Source organism: Physeter macrocephalus, chromosome 18 (genome assembly GCF_002837175.3).
Source record: "Physeter macrocephalus isolate SW-GA chromosome 18, ASM283717v5, whole genome shotgun sequence".
NCBI classification, from domain to species: Eukaryota; Metazoa; Chordata; class Mammalia; order Artiodactyla; family Physeteridae; genus Physeter; species Physeter macrocephalus.
The window spans coordinates 83,577,850-83,595,734 of NC_041231.1; the positions used below are offsets into that span (position 1 = coordinate 83,577,850).

At 47.1% G+C, this 17,885-nt stretch overlaps 1 protein-coding gene across 1 annotated transcript in view; it reads right to left on the minus strand.

Moving 5' to 3' along the window:
• Positions 1-425: 425 nt before the first annotated feature.
• MCM3 (minichromosome maintenance complex component 3) overlaps positions 426-17,885 on the minus strand; it is an 18,300-nt gene continuing 840 nt past the window's right edge. The window contains exons 2-17 of the mRNA XM_007113970.4: positions 16,775-16,887; positions 16,138-16,346; positions 15,539-15,669; positions 13,112-13,350; positions 12,538-12,646; positions 11,685-11,838; positions 11,210-11,341; positions 10,388-10,596; positions 8,257-8,431; positions 7,789-7,915; positions 6,836-6,986; positions 4,238-4,378; positions 3,641-3,744; positions 3,055-3,140; positions 2,556-2,625; positions 426-1,163 (exon numbers count right to left, since the gene is read on the minus strand). Coding sequence (XP_007114032.2) covers positions 965-1,163; positions 2,556-2,625; positions 3,055-3,140; positions 3,641-3,744; positions 4,238-4,378; positions 6,836-6,986; positions 7,789-7,915; positions 8,257-8,431; positions 10,388-10,596; positions 11,210-11,341; positions 11,685-11,838; positions 12,538-12,646; positions 13,112-13,350; positions 15,539-15,669; positions 16,138-16,346; positions 16,775-16,887 — 2,349 coding nt within the window. The 3' untranslated portion in view covers positions 426-964. The remainder of the gene's footprint in view (positions 1,164-2,555; positions 2,626-3,054; positions 3,141-3,640; positions 3,745-4,237; positions 4,379-6,835; positions 6,987-7,788; positions 7,916-8,256; positions 8,432-10,387; positions 10,597-11,209; positions 11,342-11,684; positions 11,839-12,537; positions 12,647-13,111; positions 13,351-15,538; positions 15,670-16,137; positions 16,347-16,774; positions 16,888-17,885) is intronic.

Here is a 17,885-nt window from a genome sequence, read left to right on the forward strand (position 1 = left end):
CCACATCAAAAAAAAAAAAAAATCTTTCTTAAAAAAAAAAAAAACGTTTCATAACGCTCCTGTAAGGGGATCTCTTAACGGGCAAGAATTCACATGATTTTGAGGCATCTGATGTATTACTGGGTATTATTTCTCCATGAAGGGGCTTTGATTCCTGCTCAGAAAAACCAGGCAAAGGGTCAACTCTCCTGGACTTTCACTCACTGGCCTCCTGCGGCTGTTTGGGTTTGCAACTTTAACCAATAAATGCTGGCATCCCTGAGGAAGAAATCTGCCCAGAGAAGGCCTAACCCCCAGAGTGCAGTTGCCTGCTGCCACCTTGTGGTGACTCAGTCCAAATGCGGGCAGCCCATCCCGCAGGGCGGAGCTTTCAAGGAAAAAAAAACACAAATATGTCCATAAAATCACACAGTATTAAAGTCACAATGGGTAAGTTTATTCAATGTCTTGGATATTTGAGTCAAAAGTATGTATAAGTCTTAACTAGTGCTACTGCAAAGCAAGCTTTCTTGGCCTTAAGACCTGCCTCAGAGCTTCTCTCCATCAGCACAGAACCACCCAAAGTCTGCTCTAGACCAAAGTGCTTGGGGGTGGGGGGATAAAAAGCCAACACGGAAAGGATGAACAGAAACCAGCTGTGCCCCCCAAAATACTCAGAAGTCATGTTACCTACAGCAAACAATGGCGTGGCTTGTTTGGGGCGGGGCCGTGAGGAGTGTGGCCCAGTCTTTGCAGTGAAGATGCATCGTCTTCATCCTGCCCACCTTCTCTTTACCCCGAAGCGGCTTTCATGACCCATCCCCAGGCTTCCACCAAGTCCTGACTCCGCTTGGTCACCGGTCCTCCACTTCAGCTCAATTCAACACTGACATTCAGGGAATGAACGCATAGGCTGGGGGGAGGGGGAGGAGGAAACAGGAAGAAACTTTCTTGGCTGAACCGCACAGTCCACAGACGAGGGCCCTCAGATGAGGAAGACGATGCCCTCGGAGACCATGACCTGGTTGTCATCCTGCATCCTGCTCAGCGCAGCCTGGATCTCCGCAGAGGAGAAGGGCTCTTCGTTGTCCCGATTGATGGATTCTGTGAGGCGATTCATGCCCACTGACTGTGCGTGAGCTTCCTGGAACACCTCCAGGAGGGCCACCTTGAAGATCTTCAACCTGCCCAGGACAGGAGAGAAACGGTGAAGGAGCAGGAAGTGGCCCACATGTTCTCAGGCCGGATCGATGCTGGGGTCCATCAGCATAGGCATCCTCCAATTGCACAGCCCGCCCCGGATGGCCGCTCCACGCCTGAGCTTCCCCCTTAAAGCTAAGCTGTTGTATTACAGAGCTTCCCGCACAGTGAGAAATGACAGCATTTTAAAAACCAGAGGCCTCTGAGCATGTGGGAAACTGGCATCCATATACCATCAGCAGAAACGCAAACCTGGATGGCATCTTTGGGAGGCAAGTTAGTCACATGTACTACAATTTTAAAGTGCATCTCCTTTGACCCCAGGAATCCATTCCTAGAAGCTAACCCCACAGCTCTTCCCCCACCACTGCACAGTGATAAATGTTAAGAATGTTTTACTGTAAACAGCAGTCTTATGAAGGGTAAATGTCCACCATTAGAAAACAAAAATAAAAATTTACACATCAATACTATGGAAACCCTGCAGTCACTGAAAAGAGATCTCCATGAGCTGATTCAGAAAGTGCTTTAAGATATAGTTCAGGGCTTCCCTGGTGGCGCAGTGGTTGAGAGTCCGCCTGCCGATGCAGGGGACATGGGTTCGTGCCCTGGTCCAGGAAGATCCCACATGCCGCGGAGCGGCTGGGCCCGTGAGCCATGGCTGCTGAGCCTGCGTGTCAGGAGCCTGTGCTCCGCAACGGGAGAGCCACAACAGTGAGAGGCCCGCATACCGAAAAAATAAAAAAAAAATAAAAAATAAAAAGATATAGTTCAATGGTTGTCCTGGGGGATGGAATTATACTTGATCTTAATGTTTTTTTCCTAAATACTTTTCAATTTGTTCAAACTTTTTTCAGTGAAGACACTGTGTTGAGTCTGTTAAGGTATTAAAAGAAAAAAGCAAACCTTAGCTGTGGACTTACTTTGAAATCCAGGAAACATAAAATTTATAGATAAAACTGTTTCTGAACCTCTAGTGGTAAAAATTCTTTATCTCAAAACAAATGACAAAAGTTCAGTGAGGAGAAAAAAAAAATATATATATATATATATATATCTCCTACTGAGAGGAACCCAAGGTGACAGTGAGACACAACTTCTGTCCTTGCTCTAGGACCCTTCTTCCTGAACTCACAAGGGTATCGATTTAAAATTCCCAGAGAGAATTATTTATAAAGCAAATGGCAAAACATAAACAACTGGGGATTCTGAGTAAAGAGTGTAAAGAATTCTTTACACTATTTTTGCAACTTTTTTCAAGTTTGAAATTGTCATCAGAATAGAAAATGTTCTGAAAACCCTCGGGCCTCTAGTTCTGAGCTCCGTTGATAACAGCTTTTCTCCTACCATCCTGCGGAGAGGTCTTCCCTACTCACCTGGATTCACTCAACTCCACCTTCTGGGACTCCTTGGTCTCCTGTGAGTCTGTCGCCTTTGGAGTGTGCACTTGAGGGGGAAAGGGTTGCAGAGAGTGGGAGGATAACAAGGTGAAGCCATGTCCACAGACCACAGAGGCCCCTCTCCAACCCCGCCCTGATGAGCCTGCAACACTCACTCCTGGGGCCCTCGGGGGCCGGCCAGGGCAGGCAGGGAGAAAGGCCTCCAGTCAGGCAGGGGACCCTCAGTACACGGGATCTGGGATGCTCAGGCCAGGCTTGGCAAAGAGGACAGTTCACCGGGGAGGAAGCAGACAAGGGGGCAAAGCTTATTTCCAAAGTTCTGACTGAGTTTCCTGGGATTCTGGTGGACAGACCTCTTAGACACAGGGTCCCAAGTGGGGAGGCCACTGGTACCCACCAGCAAAAGCAATAGGCAGAGCACTGAAGGGTCAGCAGTCAGGGACCATCTCTGTACCACTAGGGGCCGCTCGCTTACCCTGAGGCATCTCCTCCTCCGTGTCACTGAAGTCGTAGGGGTCATAGGAGTCCCCATCCTTGGCATCCGAGTGACGGGTCTTCCTCCTAAAATGCCCACAGCAGTTAAGAGACGGGCTTTGGTGAGCTCCGTCCTGCACCTCTGACCACAGAGAACCATCTACGGTCCAAATGGGACACTAGGCCCAGGCCTGTACAAACTGCTGCCTTTTCTGAGACCAAACGTCTCTGGACCAGAGCGCCAGCAGGCCCTGCTTCCCAATGCTCCTGCCCTGTCGCCCACCCTCATAAATTCAACCACAGGTGTGAGAGGAGAAAATAACCTGGAGGAAAGACTTCTGAAATGTGGACTCAAGAGCCTCCGAGCAGGTTACTGCTTCTCTACTTAGCCCTTCCCTAGCAGGAAAGAGGCCAAAAACTTCACACCGAGGACAAAGGCGGCTGTCTCCCTCTCTGCTCGAGTCACCTTCACCCTCTGACTCGCTGCAGCATTGGTCTGGTCACCCCTCCCCGCAGCCTTGCCCCCCTCCGCCCCTCCCCAGCCCTAATCTAAGTCTTCCATCTCCTTCCTCTGTGCCTCATCCGACCTCTTCCTCTTCTGCCCTTGGTCCTCCTGGCTTTTCTCCGCTTCATCTTCTGTCTCCGATTCATCCTCACTTTGCTTCTTACGTTTCTTCTCCTTCTCGAGAACCTAGGACACCAAGCCACACGTGGGTGGGCAGAAGGGTCACAGATGCCGGGGACTGAGTAAAGAACAGTCCCCCCTGCACCATCGATAGCAGTGACTCCCTGGGTCTGATGACCTGGCCTCTCTCATTGCCGAGTCCAGGACCAGGGGCAGGGGGTCGGCTGCGACCCATCCTTAAAACTGCTGGAAGCTGGGTGCCATACCCTTCTCACAGTATGTGCTCAAGGAGCGTTCACTGAATACAGAAATGAATGGAAAAAAGTCTATCCCATAATGGTTATGTGGAAAATAATTCACTTCTTTATAGATCAGGTGTTTAATTTAAATTTAAGACAACCCTCATGCTAGCAAAGAGATTAAGTCAGGGGGAGGCCAGTGGAAAGACGCTGCTTTCTGCCAACAACCCAGATACAGGTGTCAACCGTGCACGGCTGTTGAGGCGCGAGCACCGACAATTCATTCAGAGGAGCCTCAGGCCCAGCACCTGGATGCTCACCTTCTTGAAGTAAGCGTACTGGACCAGCTCCACAGCCTCCTCTGCATCCTGCAGGTCCACAGTCTTGCTCATGCGGGCCTTGGCGTGGGCCGTGGCCAATCGAATCAGAGTTTCCAGTGTCCGGGCTGTCACTGGAGACGTCTGGGGGAGAAGACAAGGGGGGACCACTCACCCAGGATCCCCCCACGGTATGCCGGTCATGCCCGTCACTCCCACCGCCCAGAGAGGGAAAGACTCCACCAGAAAAGCTCTGGAAAAACCAAGCCATGGAGCCAGAAAAAGTACCTAAAATTCAGAAAGATAAAAACAACCAAGGAAACATGAGTGAGAGAGGGCTGAGGGAGGGAGAACGAGGTGAACGGGGAAGAAGATGATCCAGCATCTTACAGCTGGAGAGGAGAGTGAGGAAGAAGAACCTTTGCCGCAGGCCTGCAACGCGCCAGATCCCGCTTTTATGTTCACTGTGTCAGTCAACGGCCTTAATAACCTGGAGCAGCTTTAGAGATGAGGAAAATGGGACTCGAAGAGCTTCCAATAATTTGTCCAATGTCACGCTACGTGGGGGTGTGAGAGAGGTTATCTGAGGACAAACTTTCTAAAGTTGGGTAAACCCACTGAAGTCCAGAGGAGAAGCAGAATTCTGACATGTTCTTATCAAGTGGTTCCCAAAGGGGGTGGGTGTATCCCAAACGGGGTGGGGTGGGGGGGTTCATCTTTTTAAAATGCTATTGTCTCAACGGCATCCCTGGTCTAATGGATCAGAATGTCTGGTTTAAGACTGGACATGTGTACTTTTAAAAAAAAAAGGGAATTCACGCCCTGGCGGTCCAGTGGTTAGGACTCCACACTTCCACTGCCTAGGGCACGGATTCAATCTCTGGTCGGATTCAATCTCTGGTTGGGGAACTAAGATCTCACAAGCTGCGCAGTGCAGCCAAACAAAAAGTTTCAGATGATTCTGATGTGCCCTCCTAGGTAAGCAGCCCTGACATTATCCAACCTTCTCATTTTATGGGTTGAAAAACTGAGACCTGGGAGGTGAAAGGATGTGCACAAGGTGCAAACGTTACTAAAGCCCTGGGGTCGGAGCCCAGGGCTGGTTCTTTCCACCACACCTCCCATCCCCCATCCTATGATGCTTCAGGGAGGTATCTGGTCACTTCTGCTTTCTGGTTTTCTAAATTATCACTTACAGCCAATCTGACATTCAAAAACACATACATTCATGTTTAAATAAATTCACCAATTTTTTTAATGAATTAGAAAGCTACCAGAGTATGTAGCTTATACATTCCATCATAAACTCCAATTCTTGAATAACCTAAAGCTGATGAAATCCTAGCCTACACAAGCAGAACTACAGAGCCCAAACTGAGAGATTTACCAATCCCACTAAGACCACAACTAAGATAGTGAATTGTATTCAGTGAGAGGGCCTTTGACACACTGGAACATGTTCATGTGACAGGAAAAACAATTAAAAAGACAGGGGGCTGTTTAATCTGAAGAAAATAAGTCATACACAGTCTCCAGAAAACAAAATTAAGGCCCATGGGTAGAAGTCACGGAGAAGCAGGTTTAAGCTCAATAAATAGAAGAATATCCTAACATTTCAGTGCAGCGATGTACTAGGCATGCTGTCACTGGAGGTGTCAAGGAAGTCCCAGCAGGAATTCCAGAAGATGGAATTCTTGTCTGGGTGTAAGTCTGGAATAGATGATCTGGGGTCATATCTGAATCCAAGAGTCTATGTCTCTATCACATCATGATGGTTTGGGACCTGGGTCTTTCTGCTGTGAAATCCTACCTATATAAACTACATTGCCCCAAAAGACTTCGATAAATTCACGGGCAGGTGTATTAGGTTTCTAGAAATACCCTTGGATGATCATCATGGCTACCCAACTCCTAATTTTTTTTCAAAGTCCAGCCCAAATATCATACCCTTTGGGAATCCTTCCCTGACATTCATATCCCTTCTGGAAAGTCTAAAGGAAAAATTAACAGCTTCTGCATCTACACTCCAACTGTCTTTCATATTCATTCCCCTTTGGGTACTACACTGTGGTATATAATCATAAATATGTATATATGACCTTTTCATCTACTTTCTGCCTCCTGGGCCCGGGACTGAGCTCTTGGGGGACTGCACGTAAGAACAGAGACTCATTCAGTTCCCAGAAGTCGCTCACGTTTGCTGAATGTTTTTTTCTTTTTTTGGCCGTGCCGCACGGCTTGCGGGATCTTAGTTCCCCAACCAGGGATCGAAACCGTGCCCCCTGCAGTGGAAGCGCAGTCTTAACCACTGGACCGCCAGGGAAGTCCCACATGTTTGCTGAATAAATCACTGCTTCTGGAGGCCAATGTCATCTGAACTCATGAGAAACATGTTAGCTCTGGGGTTCGCATTGCATTTTCCTTTGTAAAAGGAAATGACTACAGTAGTGTAACAAGAAGCCCTTCAGGCCAGAAAGAAAAAGGTAAGGAATCACTAAGTTAAAATGCTTCCAGTGCTCCCAGGGGGCGGGGACTCCCTCCCCAGCCTCACCCTGAGGGGCTCCGGTCACCCTCCGGTCACCGTCCCACAGGAAGGCTCACCCTGGCGGTGTCCGAGCCCATGCTGTCCTGGCTGCGCAGGCATGAGTACTCCTCTGCAATGTAGGCAGCCGACTCCTGCGTCAGGACGGGCTTGATGATTTTGGCCACGTGGATGTACTTCCTCATGAAAGCCGCACTCACCATCTTCTCCCTGGACCCGCACACGACAAATTTCACTCCCCTGCCACAGCCCAGCACCTGCCTGGGGTCGTAGCCCTGCCCCTCCTCAGGGAAGTCAAGGTCACGTGACAGAGCAGAGATACAGCCTGGAACCCAGTGTCACAAACCCCATTTATACACAACATGTACAAGACCCTCACATACTTTTATTTAATTCTATGGTGTTACTTAGGTATTACTTGTGAAGTAGGTAGTTTAGGTACAAAGTGTAGGTGTTATCTGTCCTATTTTATCAGTGGGAAAACTATGGCTCAGAGAATCTTAAGTGGACTCAAATTTCATTTTCTGACTCCAAATTCCACATTCTTAAACCAATAGGTTTGAAGATTACACTATGCTTCCGACTGCACCAAGGCCAAAAATAGAGGAATGGGATCTCACATGTCAGGCACTGAGCACAAGTCTCCTTTATCCAAATCCACTTGCAACCTTTCCAGTGCTTGCGATCTACTGCCCCTTCAACAAAAGCTCACCACGAATGGCCACGAGACTTGTGCAGCACTTCACATACACAGGTAACATGACACACCCACCATCAGTTAGGTGGGTCGTCAAAGCCTTCCATTTTAGGAAAAGACCAGAACCTAAGCTTGATCACCCACGAACATTCACACGGTAAGTGGCCATGAAAAAGGGTGCATCTGTGGATCCAGAAGAGAAAACGGGCCCCCATGATTACGACTCCAAGCATGATCTTGGCCTGGGCAGCACATATAAACATGCTCTACACAAATCTCAGGTTCCCTCCAGGAAGAGGTATGAAGAATGCTCACTTCTTTTTCTTGGCCCCATGCAGAAGGCTATCATGCTTCTCGTAGATCTGGGTGTCCCGCTGGTCTTCCTGGCTAAAGTTGGGATCTTCCGTGGCCAGGATATCCACGGCACTCCCTAGAGGCATAGCTGGAAAACCAAGTCGGGAGAAAGAATAAGAAAGAGCTGAACCCAGGGGAAATCGCTTCTTCTGAAGAGATACAAGACTCACAAAGCAAGGACCCAGAAGGAAGCAGACACGTGAGCCCCACAAATAAGGAGGCAGAACCACCTGGCCAACAGAAGACGCTCAAAGGTGTTCCCAGACCCTGAAATGGACAAGAGACACACCGTAGGAACCAGGGAGGCGAGGGCACCTTCCACATCACCCCAGACGCTACCACGCCCACCAACCCCAGGCTGGGTCTGAGAGCGCGGCCTGTGCCTAGGTGCCCTCCCCTCAGTCAGCCTTTCTCTTCCCCCGGCCTCACCGTCACCATCCTGCTCGCCGGGTGCCCGGTAGCGGTGCATTCTGAGGACGTGGTCTGAGATCTCCCGATCCTGCTCGGGATCCATCTGATCCAGCATGATGAAGAGGAGGTCGAATCGGGACAGCAGGGAGTCCTGCAGCCCGATGTTCTCCATGGGGGTCTTGTACTGATCATACTGGGTGGGGAACACGAAAAAAAAGGAGAGTGGAGACATCAATGGGAAGAAAGAACAAGGAGGCTGGATTGGTTATGTGAGTGAGAACAGAAGACCAGACCTTCAAATGCAAAGCGAATAAGCAGGGAAGATGTAAAGCATTTCCAAGCTACTAAGAAACTGAATTCATTTCGTCTATGTGCAGCCCTCCTCTAACTGACGCTCAGCCGACCTGAGAAAGCTCAGAGCCCCCCACCTCGCTCCGGTGCCTCTAGCAAGCTGACTGTGGCTCTCAAAACCAGCCCTCTCCTTCCCCGCTTCACTCCGCTCCCCACCCCCAGGCAGGACCAGCTCTGGAAGACGAGTCCCTCTTCCCGACCTATTACGAACACATGACAAGCTGGCCGAGCCAGAAACACCTGGAACCCCTGGCTTCCTTACTCAGAAGGTGCTGGGTAAACTCTCAACAAAAACGCGTGATAATCTATAAACCATAATGTCTTAAGGATCAAGGGAGGTTTTCCTGGGACTCAAGAATGCCTATACTCTTATCTTTCAACTCCGGGCCTACGAGCTGATGCTTCCCCACAGTCAGAGGCCTGACAACCTCGTAGGTAACGTTAACAATTCTGACCACGTTCACATTCCAGGACCTGCCGTCTTCTCCCTACGTTCCCCAGAGAAATTCTTCAGAATGACGTAACACATGTTACCATTAATCTAAAACTGTATGGTTCTCAACCCACACTATGCATTAGAACTAACCTACGGAGCCTTTCTAAACCATAGCTACCAAGAGCCCCAACCCAGAGATTTGGATTCAGAAACTCTGGGATGAGGACTAGGCACCTGTATGTTTAAAAAATGCCACCAAAACAGGTATTCTCATTCACTGCAGGATCATAAATTGTCAGAACGCAGCATGGGCTCTGGGTTCGAATCCTCTCTGCCATTTTCTAGCTTGGGACTCTTGAGCAAGTTACTTAACCTTTTATGCCTTCATTTTCTCATCTGTAAAATGAGGATAATACCTACTTCACAAGGTTATTGTGAGAGTGAAAGGAGTTAATAAATATAAAGCACCTGTAAGTATTAATTAATAGTATTATAATGGTACAATCTTTAAAAGGGGCAATTTGGCAATCTCTACCATAAAAATGCATGTAACTGTTAATCCAGTGATTCCACTGCTAAGTATTCATTCCCAAATGCTTATCAAAATGCACATAAAGGGATGTTCACTGCATTTTCATTCATAATAGCAGAGGGGAAAGGGAAAACCCCAAATGCCCATCATTTGGAGAATGGTTAAACAAATTATTATAAGTCCATACAATGGGATACTAGACAGCTGCTTAAAAGAAAACAAAAACAAAATCCCTAAACTCAGCAAACCCGAAGCTGGATAAATATAAAAGATTACACCTAAGCACATCATAGTCATACTAAAGAACAAAGATAAATAGATTAATTCTTAACAAGGAGATAGTGTATTTACTGGCACATGCTAAAGTTTTGTTTTTGGGTTTTTTTTTCATGCTAAAGTTTTTGTTTCCTGAAATACTCAAGAGCTGTCAGTGGTCATCTCTTGGGAAAGGAACAGGAGAGAGAAGGCAAGCTATTAATTTCCTTATTATATCTCTCTGCTCTGTTCATAAATCCTCCGACCATCTGCATGCAGTACTTTTATTTCAGTGTCAATGTAGGTTACCTGGGTTGTGAGGCTGCAGGTCACTTTTGTTTTCTTCTTTGTATTTTTAAAAACTTATTTTAAATAAATAACTTTCCAGGGGATTCTGACATGGATGAACAGGTGAGGAACCAGTGCCCTAAACCAAGGACAGTAACAAGATGACAAGCTTACTTTAGTCTGTGGCCTGTTGCTCCCCAGGTCACCTGGAATAAACTTCGCAGCCCAGTCACTCAGCAAAACCAAATGAAGGTGAGGACAACAGTTGAGTGCCTGATCCCACTCACCCTGCCGTAGACGGGGTTGGCGGCTGCCAAAACACTGCAGCGGGCATTGAGCCGAGCGTGGATGCCGGCCTTGGCGATGGTGACTCGGCCCTGCTCCATCACCTCGTGGATGGCCGTGCGGTCCATGTCAGACATCTTGTCAAACTCATCGATGCAAACCACGCCTCGGTCAGCCAGGACCATGGCCCCCGCCTCCAGACGCCGCTCCCCTGGGAGGTGGGGAGGGAAAAACACACACTACCATCCAGGTTGTAGGGGACAGGGCTAGATGTCAGTCTCCTTCCTAAGCACCTCGCACTGCCATACATGAGAACAAGAGTGTAGTTAAGAGGTATCAGCGCCTAGACTCAGAGGAAACCCTGGGGTCAGCTTTTCAAGCTCCTATCTGAATAGTATTCCTTGTTCCACTTTGACACCTAAGCAGCTAGCCTCCAACACACTTTCTTCACAGATTTCCTCTCTTTATCCTCATCTTCAAGCCATTTCCCAACTAGATCTCTGTTCTCTTTTCACTGGTCTTCAAATCCCTTCCTCTAACGTATAAAGCAGTACAATCTTCATTTTTATTTCCCTTCAAATGTCAAAAGCTTTCTCCTTCACAGCTCTTTCCAACAGCCTTCCAGGAGACATTCTTGTCACTAGAGGGCCACCCAAACATTTCAATAATTTACCCATTGTTGCCAGATACTTGGTCCTCTCCAATCTGGCCCACACTAACCTCTAGAGTGTATCTTCCCAATACAGGCCAGCGCCTGGAGCAAGCTCAAACCATCTATGCGCATCTCACTGCTGGACCTCTGCCAAGGACCCCTCCACCCATACCTGTTTCCTGGTCTGTGGTGACAGCGGCCGTGAGACCCACTCCAGACGAGCCCCGGCCGGTGGTGGGGATGGCCCGAGGTGCGGTACACAGTACGTACCGCAGAAGCTGGGACTTGGCGACCGATGGGTCTCCTGTAATGGGACGGGGCAGCAGTGACTCTTGGAAACTCCCTTGCCCCCCAGCAAGTGCTGCTTTTCTAGCACAGCTCTTGACACAATAGAAATATATAGTAACAGGTTGTTAATATTATTTCTTTCCCTTTCCCTTTACCATTCACAGAAGAATATATTTTAGACATTATAAATCAGGAACCCCAGAAATAATAAAAATAATTTTAAAAATTCATTTTAGACTTTTGCCCTTTGATGGGACTGAAATACAGCCAGGTACAGACATACAATTTGACAGATGATAGATTCCTGCAACCACACCCCACAGGGGGAGACCAGGAGACTAAAATCCCCAACACCGTACCTATTAGAAGGATATTGATGTCCCCACGGATGTGGCTGCCATTCTCTAGGTCTCGTTCCACTCCCCCCAAGAGCAAGCAGAGGATTGCCTTTTTGACATAGTCATGCCCATGGATGCTGGGGGCCAGCGACCTGGCCAGCTGGTCAAAGATATCCTGGAGGAAGGACAACCACAGAGTGAAAAGCCTAAGGAGCCTCCATGGGGTTGGATGAACTCACTTCATACTTCAGCCCACAGAAGATGGTTGAAGAAATACACTGTTCTTAACTGTAAAAGCTTCTTCTCTAAGACTTTCACACCGATCAGAGCACTATCAGAACAGACACAGAGGAAGCCTGGATTCCAAAACCTGCTCAGAGCTTTAATCTTTAGGAAAAAAAGTGTTTCCAGGCTCAAAACATTTTAGTTTTAATAAGAATATGTATTGTGCTTCAGCAGTAACCTCTGTCACACATGCATAGACTCTGTTCAATTCTAAATGTGAACATTCTGTCTTTAAAAGGAGAAATTTTTTAAAGAAAAATAAATTAGAGAACTAAAACAAAAATAACAAATTTTATCTTTAAGTAACAATGTATCATATCACTGGTGTATTCCGTATAGACTCCTTGGTACACTAATATTCTAACTCCTAATATTTGTATTAGGTTCACTTAGCAGGTAGCACAACAGAAATATTAAAGAAAAACAGCAAAAACATCCTTTTGCTTACTGACTCAAAACTAGAAGCTGGCACCAAATACTTCAGAGAAAAAGCCTTGACCTTCCTCCTGATGCAGTACAAAGATGGCCATGCCCAAATACGACCCTAACAAATCCATCCCCACCCTCAAATCCTCAAAGGACGCCAGACCTTGGAACGGGTTTTACTGAACTTCTTGATCTTGGCTATGTCCTCAGCAGAGAAGGAAGGCTGAACGTCCTTGCTCATCTGCTTCACGTTACAGGCAATCAGGACAGTCCTGGGACAGAGAGGACAGTAAGAGGCTATTTTCAATTCCTAACACCAAAGCCTTCTTAGGCTCCTAACCTAGAACAGCAAATCAGAAAAAAATAAAGAAAAGAAAAAACAGAGAAGCAAAGCTGTTCTGAATTCAACCACTGATGCTCTTCATCTATGACACAAATATGTTGATGGTGCTTCACCCTGGGAATTTACCTCCTGCTGACCCACAGAGCTTGGGACAGTGTATGGGAGGGAGGTGGGAACATGCAAGCAACCCCCCAGGTAAGCCAGGAGGCTGTAAACATGTGACCAGTAACTCCCACTTCTAGCATAAGACAGTATGGCGAGTTTTATCTCCCAGACAGGTAGAGTGTTTCACCAGTCCAACGTAACTCTGGGGAAAATGGCAAACTGGAGAAAGATTGCTACCAGAATGTACTCTGCCAGCAGCATTCCAAACACCTCAGGACGAACCATCTACCTGAAGGTCCCTGAGGTGTAGCCTCCCTTCTTTCCAGGAAGGCAGCGGTAGGTCCCCACCACCTGAACCCGGTCACCGGGCTTCACTCTGTCCACCAAGTCATCATCCAGTATGACGTCCACGGAGCGGGGAAGCTGGCCAGCGGGGGCCTTCTCCGGCATCTCCTGGATGGTGATGATCTGGTGGTCTTTGTAGACAGAAAGGCCGTATTCTGTCTCAAGGGGATTGTTTTCCTCATCCTGGAAAAGGCACACAGAGAGGCAGTCATCTCGACCCTGTCTTAGAATGCCACACTCGTTTGTTGTAGGAAACAAATATAATTTGTAGATAAACCTCACGAGATTAGTATCCAGGAACAATAAACCCCAAATATCTTCCCCAGTTTTTTCCATTCCTGTCTGTTCTAGTTACAAACCATCTAATGGAAGGGGTGATCTACAGCCAGAAGGGACCACGGCTGTATTAACATCTATACTGAGATCCTTACTTCCCCTATGCTGTGACTCGGTATTTCTACTCCTAGGTAATACCCAACACAAACGTTCACCCAAAGCCACACACTACAATGTTCACAGCAGCACTATTCCAAATAGCCAAAATCTAGAAAATATCCTAATGCCATCAACAGAATGGTTAAATAAGTGTGGTAGAGCCACACGAGTGAATACTACACAGCAGTGAAAATGTATGGAGTACACCTATACACATGGATGAAACTCAAAAACATATGTTGAACAAAAGAAGCCCAACACAGATGAGCATTTAGATAAAATATAAAAACAGGGAAAAGTACTCGAAGATGCTAGATGTGAGGATCCCGAGAGCAGTGTGGCCTCAAGAGGGACTTCTGAGAACTAGTAAGGTGCCGTTTCCTGGTTTGGATGCTGACTTTATATTCAGCTTGTAAAATTTCACTGAGCTGTACACTTATGTAAGCTTTTCTGTATATTAAACTTCAATAAAAACATTTCAAAGTTTTACTTCCTTGCCATTGGAATTTTCTAGAAACACAGCAGCTATCACTGTGGAGTGCCTACTATGTGCAAGGCACTGTGCTGTAACTTCACGAAATTATCTCATGTAATCATCACAACTCAGTCCCCAAAGCTGGTATTTTCTACATTTTACAAATAAGGAAACTGAGGCTGGGAGAGGTTAAAGAAGTTCTCCACGGTCACACAGTAAACACCAAAGCCCATGCTCTTAAGAACCACACTAGACAACCTCCAGGAGACCTGGTCTGGTATATTTCAGGTCCTGAGCAAAGAAGCTTGGCCACAGCAATCAGCAGAGTACCCCTGAGTAATTCCTGGAGAATAAATTCTAGAAAGTAGCGATCTTAATGAACAAGAGAGCCGGGTGACTGAGGAAATGCAACTGGCCTGCGAGTAAAAAGACAGGCTCCTGTCCTCAGGGCCATCACTAACTGGAACATAAGCAACCTCGCCGAGCCTCACATTTCACCTGAGATAGACTAAGTGGTTCTCAAGTATGACTCAGTTACAATTCTAAGAAACTCAGTCTTGTTTATATGTTACGACTCCTCCACCAGTTGATAAAACTGTAGACAAGGACTGGATCTTCTTTACATCTGTGTCCTCCTCAGTGCCCGACAATCCTTTGGATACAGTCGCTCTCAATTAAAATTTGATGGCAGGGACAGGCAGGGATAAAATGTGTTCACACATCAAGTAATCAGTATTAGTCATCTTCTTTTGTCTCTAAGTAAGAAGACCTTGCACCATCCTCAATGCAGACCAATCTGAACACCAAGACTAAAGCCATTCTCTATGTCAACTTTCTCTCAAACCCACAGTAAAATATTTGCAGAGATTTAAGAGTAACATTAATGCCTAAGTATTTTTCCATATTACTCTAAGTAGATTACAAAATCATATGATATTATAACTTTGCTAAAAGATCAACGTACATTAGATGACTTTTGTTCCTTCTTTCAATTCGTCCATAATTTTCTAAGTTTTCTAAAGAGAATATTTTTTCTTTAAGAAAAAAAAAGAATTGTGGACTTTCCAAATTAAACTCTGACTAGCAATCAATCTTTCCTTCAAATTAACCCTTACTTTTCACCCTATTCACATCTAGAAGAAACACTTCAGATATTACCCAATTACTTGCATTAAAACAGACATCTTTGAGCCCAACCTCTGAAGAGGTCCAATCAGGGCTTCCCTGGTGGCGCAGTGATTGAGAATCTGCCTGCCGATGCAAGGGACACGGGTTCGTGCCCCGGTCCGGGAAGATCCCACATGCCGCGGAGCGGCTGGGCCCGTGAGCCATGGCCACTGAGCCTGCGCGTCCAGAGCCTGTGCTCCGCAACGGGAGAGGCCACAACAGTGAGAGGCCCGCGTACCACAAAAAAAAAAAAAAAAAAAAAAAAAAGAGGTCCAATCAATTCATCCTCCTCACCTTGGTAGGATAGACAGAGCTGGACGGAAAGGCCACCAGGGTGGTGAGATCAGAATAACGTCGCTCTATGGTCTTCTTGGTAGCAGGACAGTAGTGAACACTGCGGACGACTTTGGGACGAACTAGAGAGCCTAGGAATGGAAAGTCACCCAACTAGACAGTGAGAAGGAGGATCTAACCCAGGCAAGCCCATGATGACTCCAAATACTGTGTTCTTCCAACTAGTTGAGCAATTTCAATACTACTTGTCAGTAATTCACTTTTATACCTAGAACAACACTGTAATCCAAGTAAAACTTCAAGTACAGCTGATCCTGACTGAGAAGTAGTAGGAGTTCAGGGTCAGAATGAGGAGACTGCCAAGAGCCAAGACTCGTCCACTCTCAGCAAACTTCATCATTCTGCTGGCACAGGTGGTCACTCAAAGTCCCCCTAGTTACTGTGAAATACTTGAGCTCCTCCAAGTTTCACCCCGTAATTTCAGTGCTCCACCTTTCTGAAGCCATTAGCTCCCCAACTCTACTCCGCCTCTCCTGCCTTCCAGCCCCCCAAGCCTATGCCACCTCCATTCCGTTAGTCCCCCACTTTAGCCCACTCACATTTAGTGACAATGCCCTCCACACAGACGACACAGCTAAGGAAGCAGGAGGTAAGAGTCCGGGGAGAGACATGCTTGGAGCCAAAGCTGCCCTCCAAGCCTATATAGAACTCCTCATACTGCTTGGCATATGTAGCATCAATGGAGGCCACAAAATCCTTCAATGCCCGCTGGAAGGCAACCAGCTCCTCAAAGGCATTGCTCAGGAGGCTGCAGACGGGCAAGAGAAAGAATCATTAGGCAGAGAGGGCAGAACTCAAAAAATTGACCCACAAAACAGAAGGGAGTGGACATTCTTAGATCATCAAAGCTTTGATGGCAAAATCTAGCTTCTACTTTCTCCTGCCGTCCTACAAGGCCCAGTACAATACATAAGAACTGAGGGCCAACTTTTAATTCAATGATGGAGAAATGATACTCAGTTAAACATGGAAGGAGGAGCTCTTGAGAAGAAAAGGTCCACCACCTACTTTGGGAAGAGGTAAAAAACATAGGAGCTGGTGAGACACTAAGGGCTTCAGAGTCAAAAACATTTCATCAAGGTCCTCTCCTGTGAAGCCTGCTCCAATTCAGGAAAGAGAGGGGAGCCATTCTCACTCAGGGTCAGGATGTGCCCTTGGAGACCCCCAGCCACTCACCGGTTAGCCCTTTTCTCGTTTTTCCTACGCAGGTCATTCACGTTGACAATCAACCGGTACTGGTTGTCACTGATCAGCTCCCGAACTTTGCTTTGATAAATTCCCTGGTCTTCCTGCAAAATAGCCACCATATGCCACAGCAGCCACAAATTCAAAAATCAGATGTTTTTAAACAGAGACAGCTCTCACAGCAAGAAAAATATATCCATCTCTGCAGCACATCTGAACCCCAACTTCTCCCACGTTTTCACTCACTAGCCTCGGATTCCAAATACGCCCTAAGAGGCCAGTGTATGAATTATAATGACTTCCTCAAGGTCCATATTATTCCTATTATCACCAACAGCTCTTCTGTGTGCAGTCATTTCTCAACCTTTAATGGGTAATTAAAACGAGCTCGTGGGCTTCCCTGGTGGCGCAGTGGTTGCGAGTCCGCCTGCCGATGCGGGGGATGCGGGTTCGTGCCCCGGACCGGGAGGATCCCACATGCCGCGGAGCGGCTGGGCCCGTGAGCCATGGCCGCTGGGCCTGCGCGTCCGGACCGGAGCCTGTGCTCCGCGAAGGGAGAGGCCACAACAGTGAGAGGCCCGCGTACCGCAAGAAAAAAAAAAAACAAAAAAACCGAGCTCGTAAGTCTACGAGGACAACAAATAAAAACTCTGTCAAAGAGTAAATTAAACGGACTTTTAATATGTATACCAAAGTGACTTTTCCTTGTAGAATTTTGTACGGAATGAAAATATTTCATTTCCCTATCATCTGTATAATATAAAAAGAGTTCCTACATCCGGACCTATGAGTAGGGAGCCTTAGCTACATTTACAAACAGCACTATCAACACTTCAAGATTTTTTTACCAACGTTCCACGGCTGTCAGTCTTAAATTGCATGTAAAACCCCTTTTATCTGCATACCAATACTCTTTCTCCCCAACCCTCTAGATACGGAAAAAAAAAAGACTGCGGCCAAATCTCCGGTTAGGAAGTCAGTCACTAAAACCTGGGGACCCTCGGGCTTCCCTGGTGGCGCAGTGGTTGCGCGTCCGCCTGCCGATGCAGGGGAACCGGGTTCGCGCCCCGGTCTGGGAGGATCCCACATGCCGCGGAGCGGC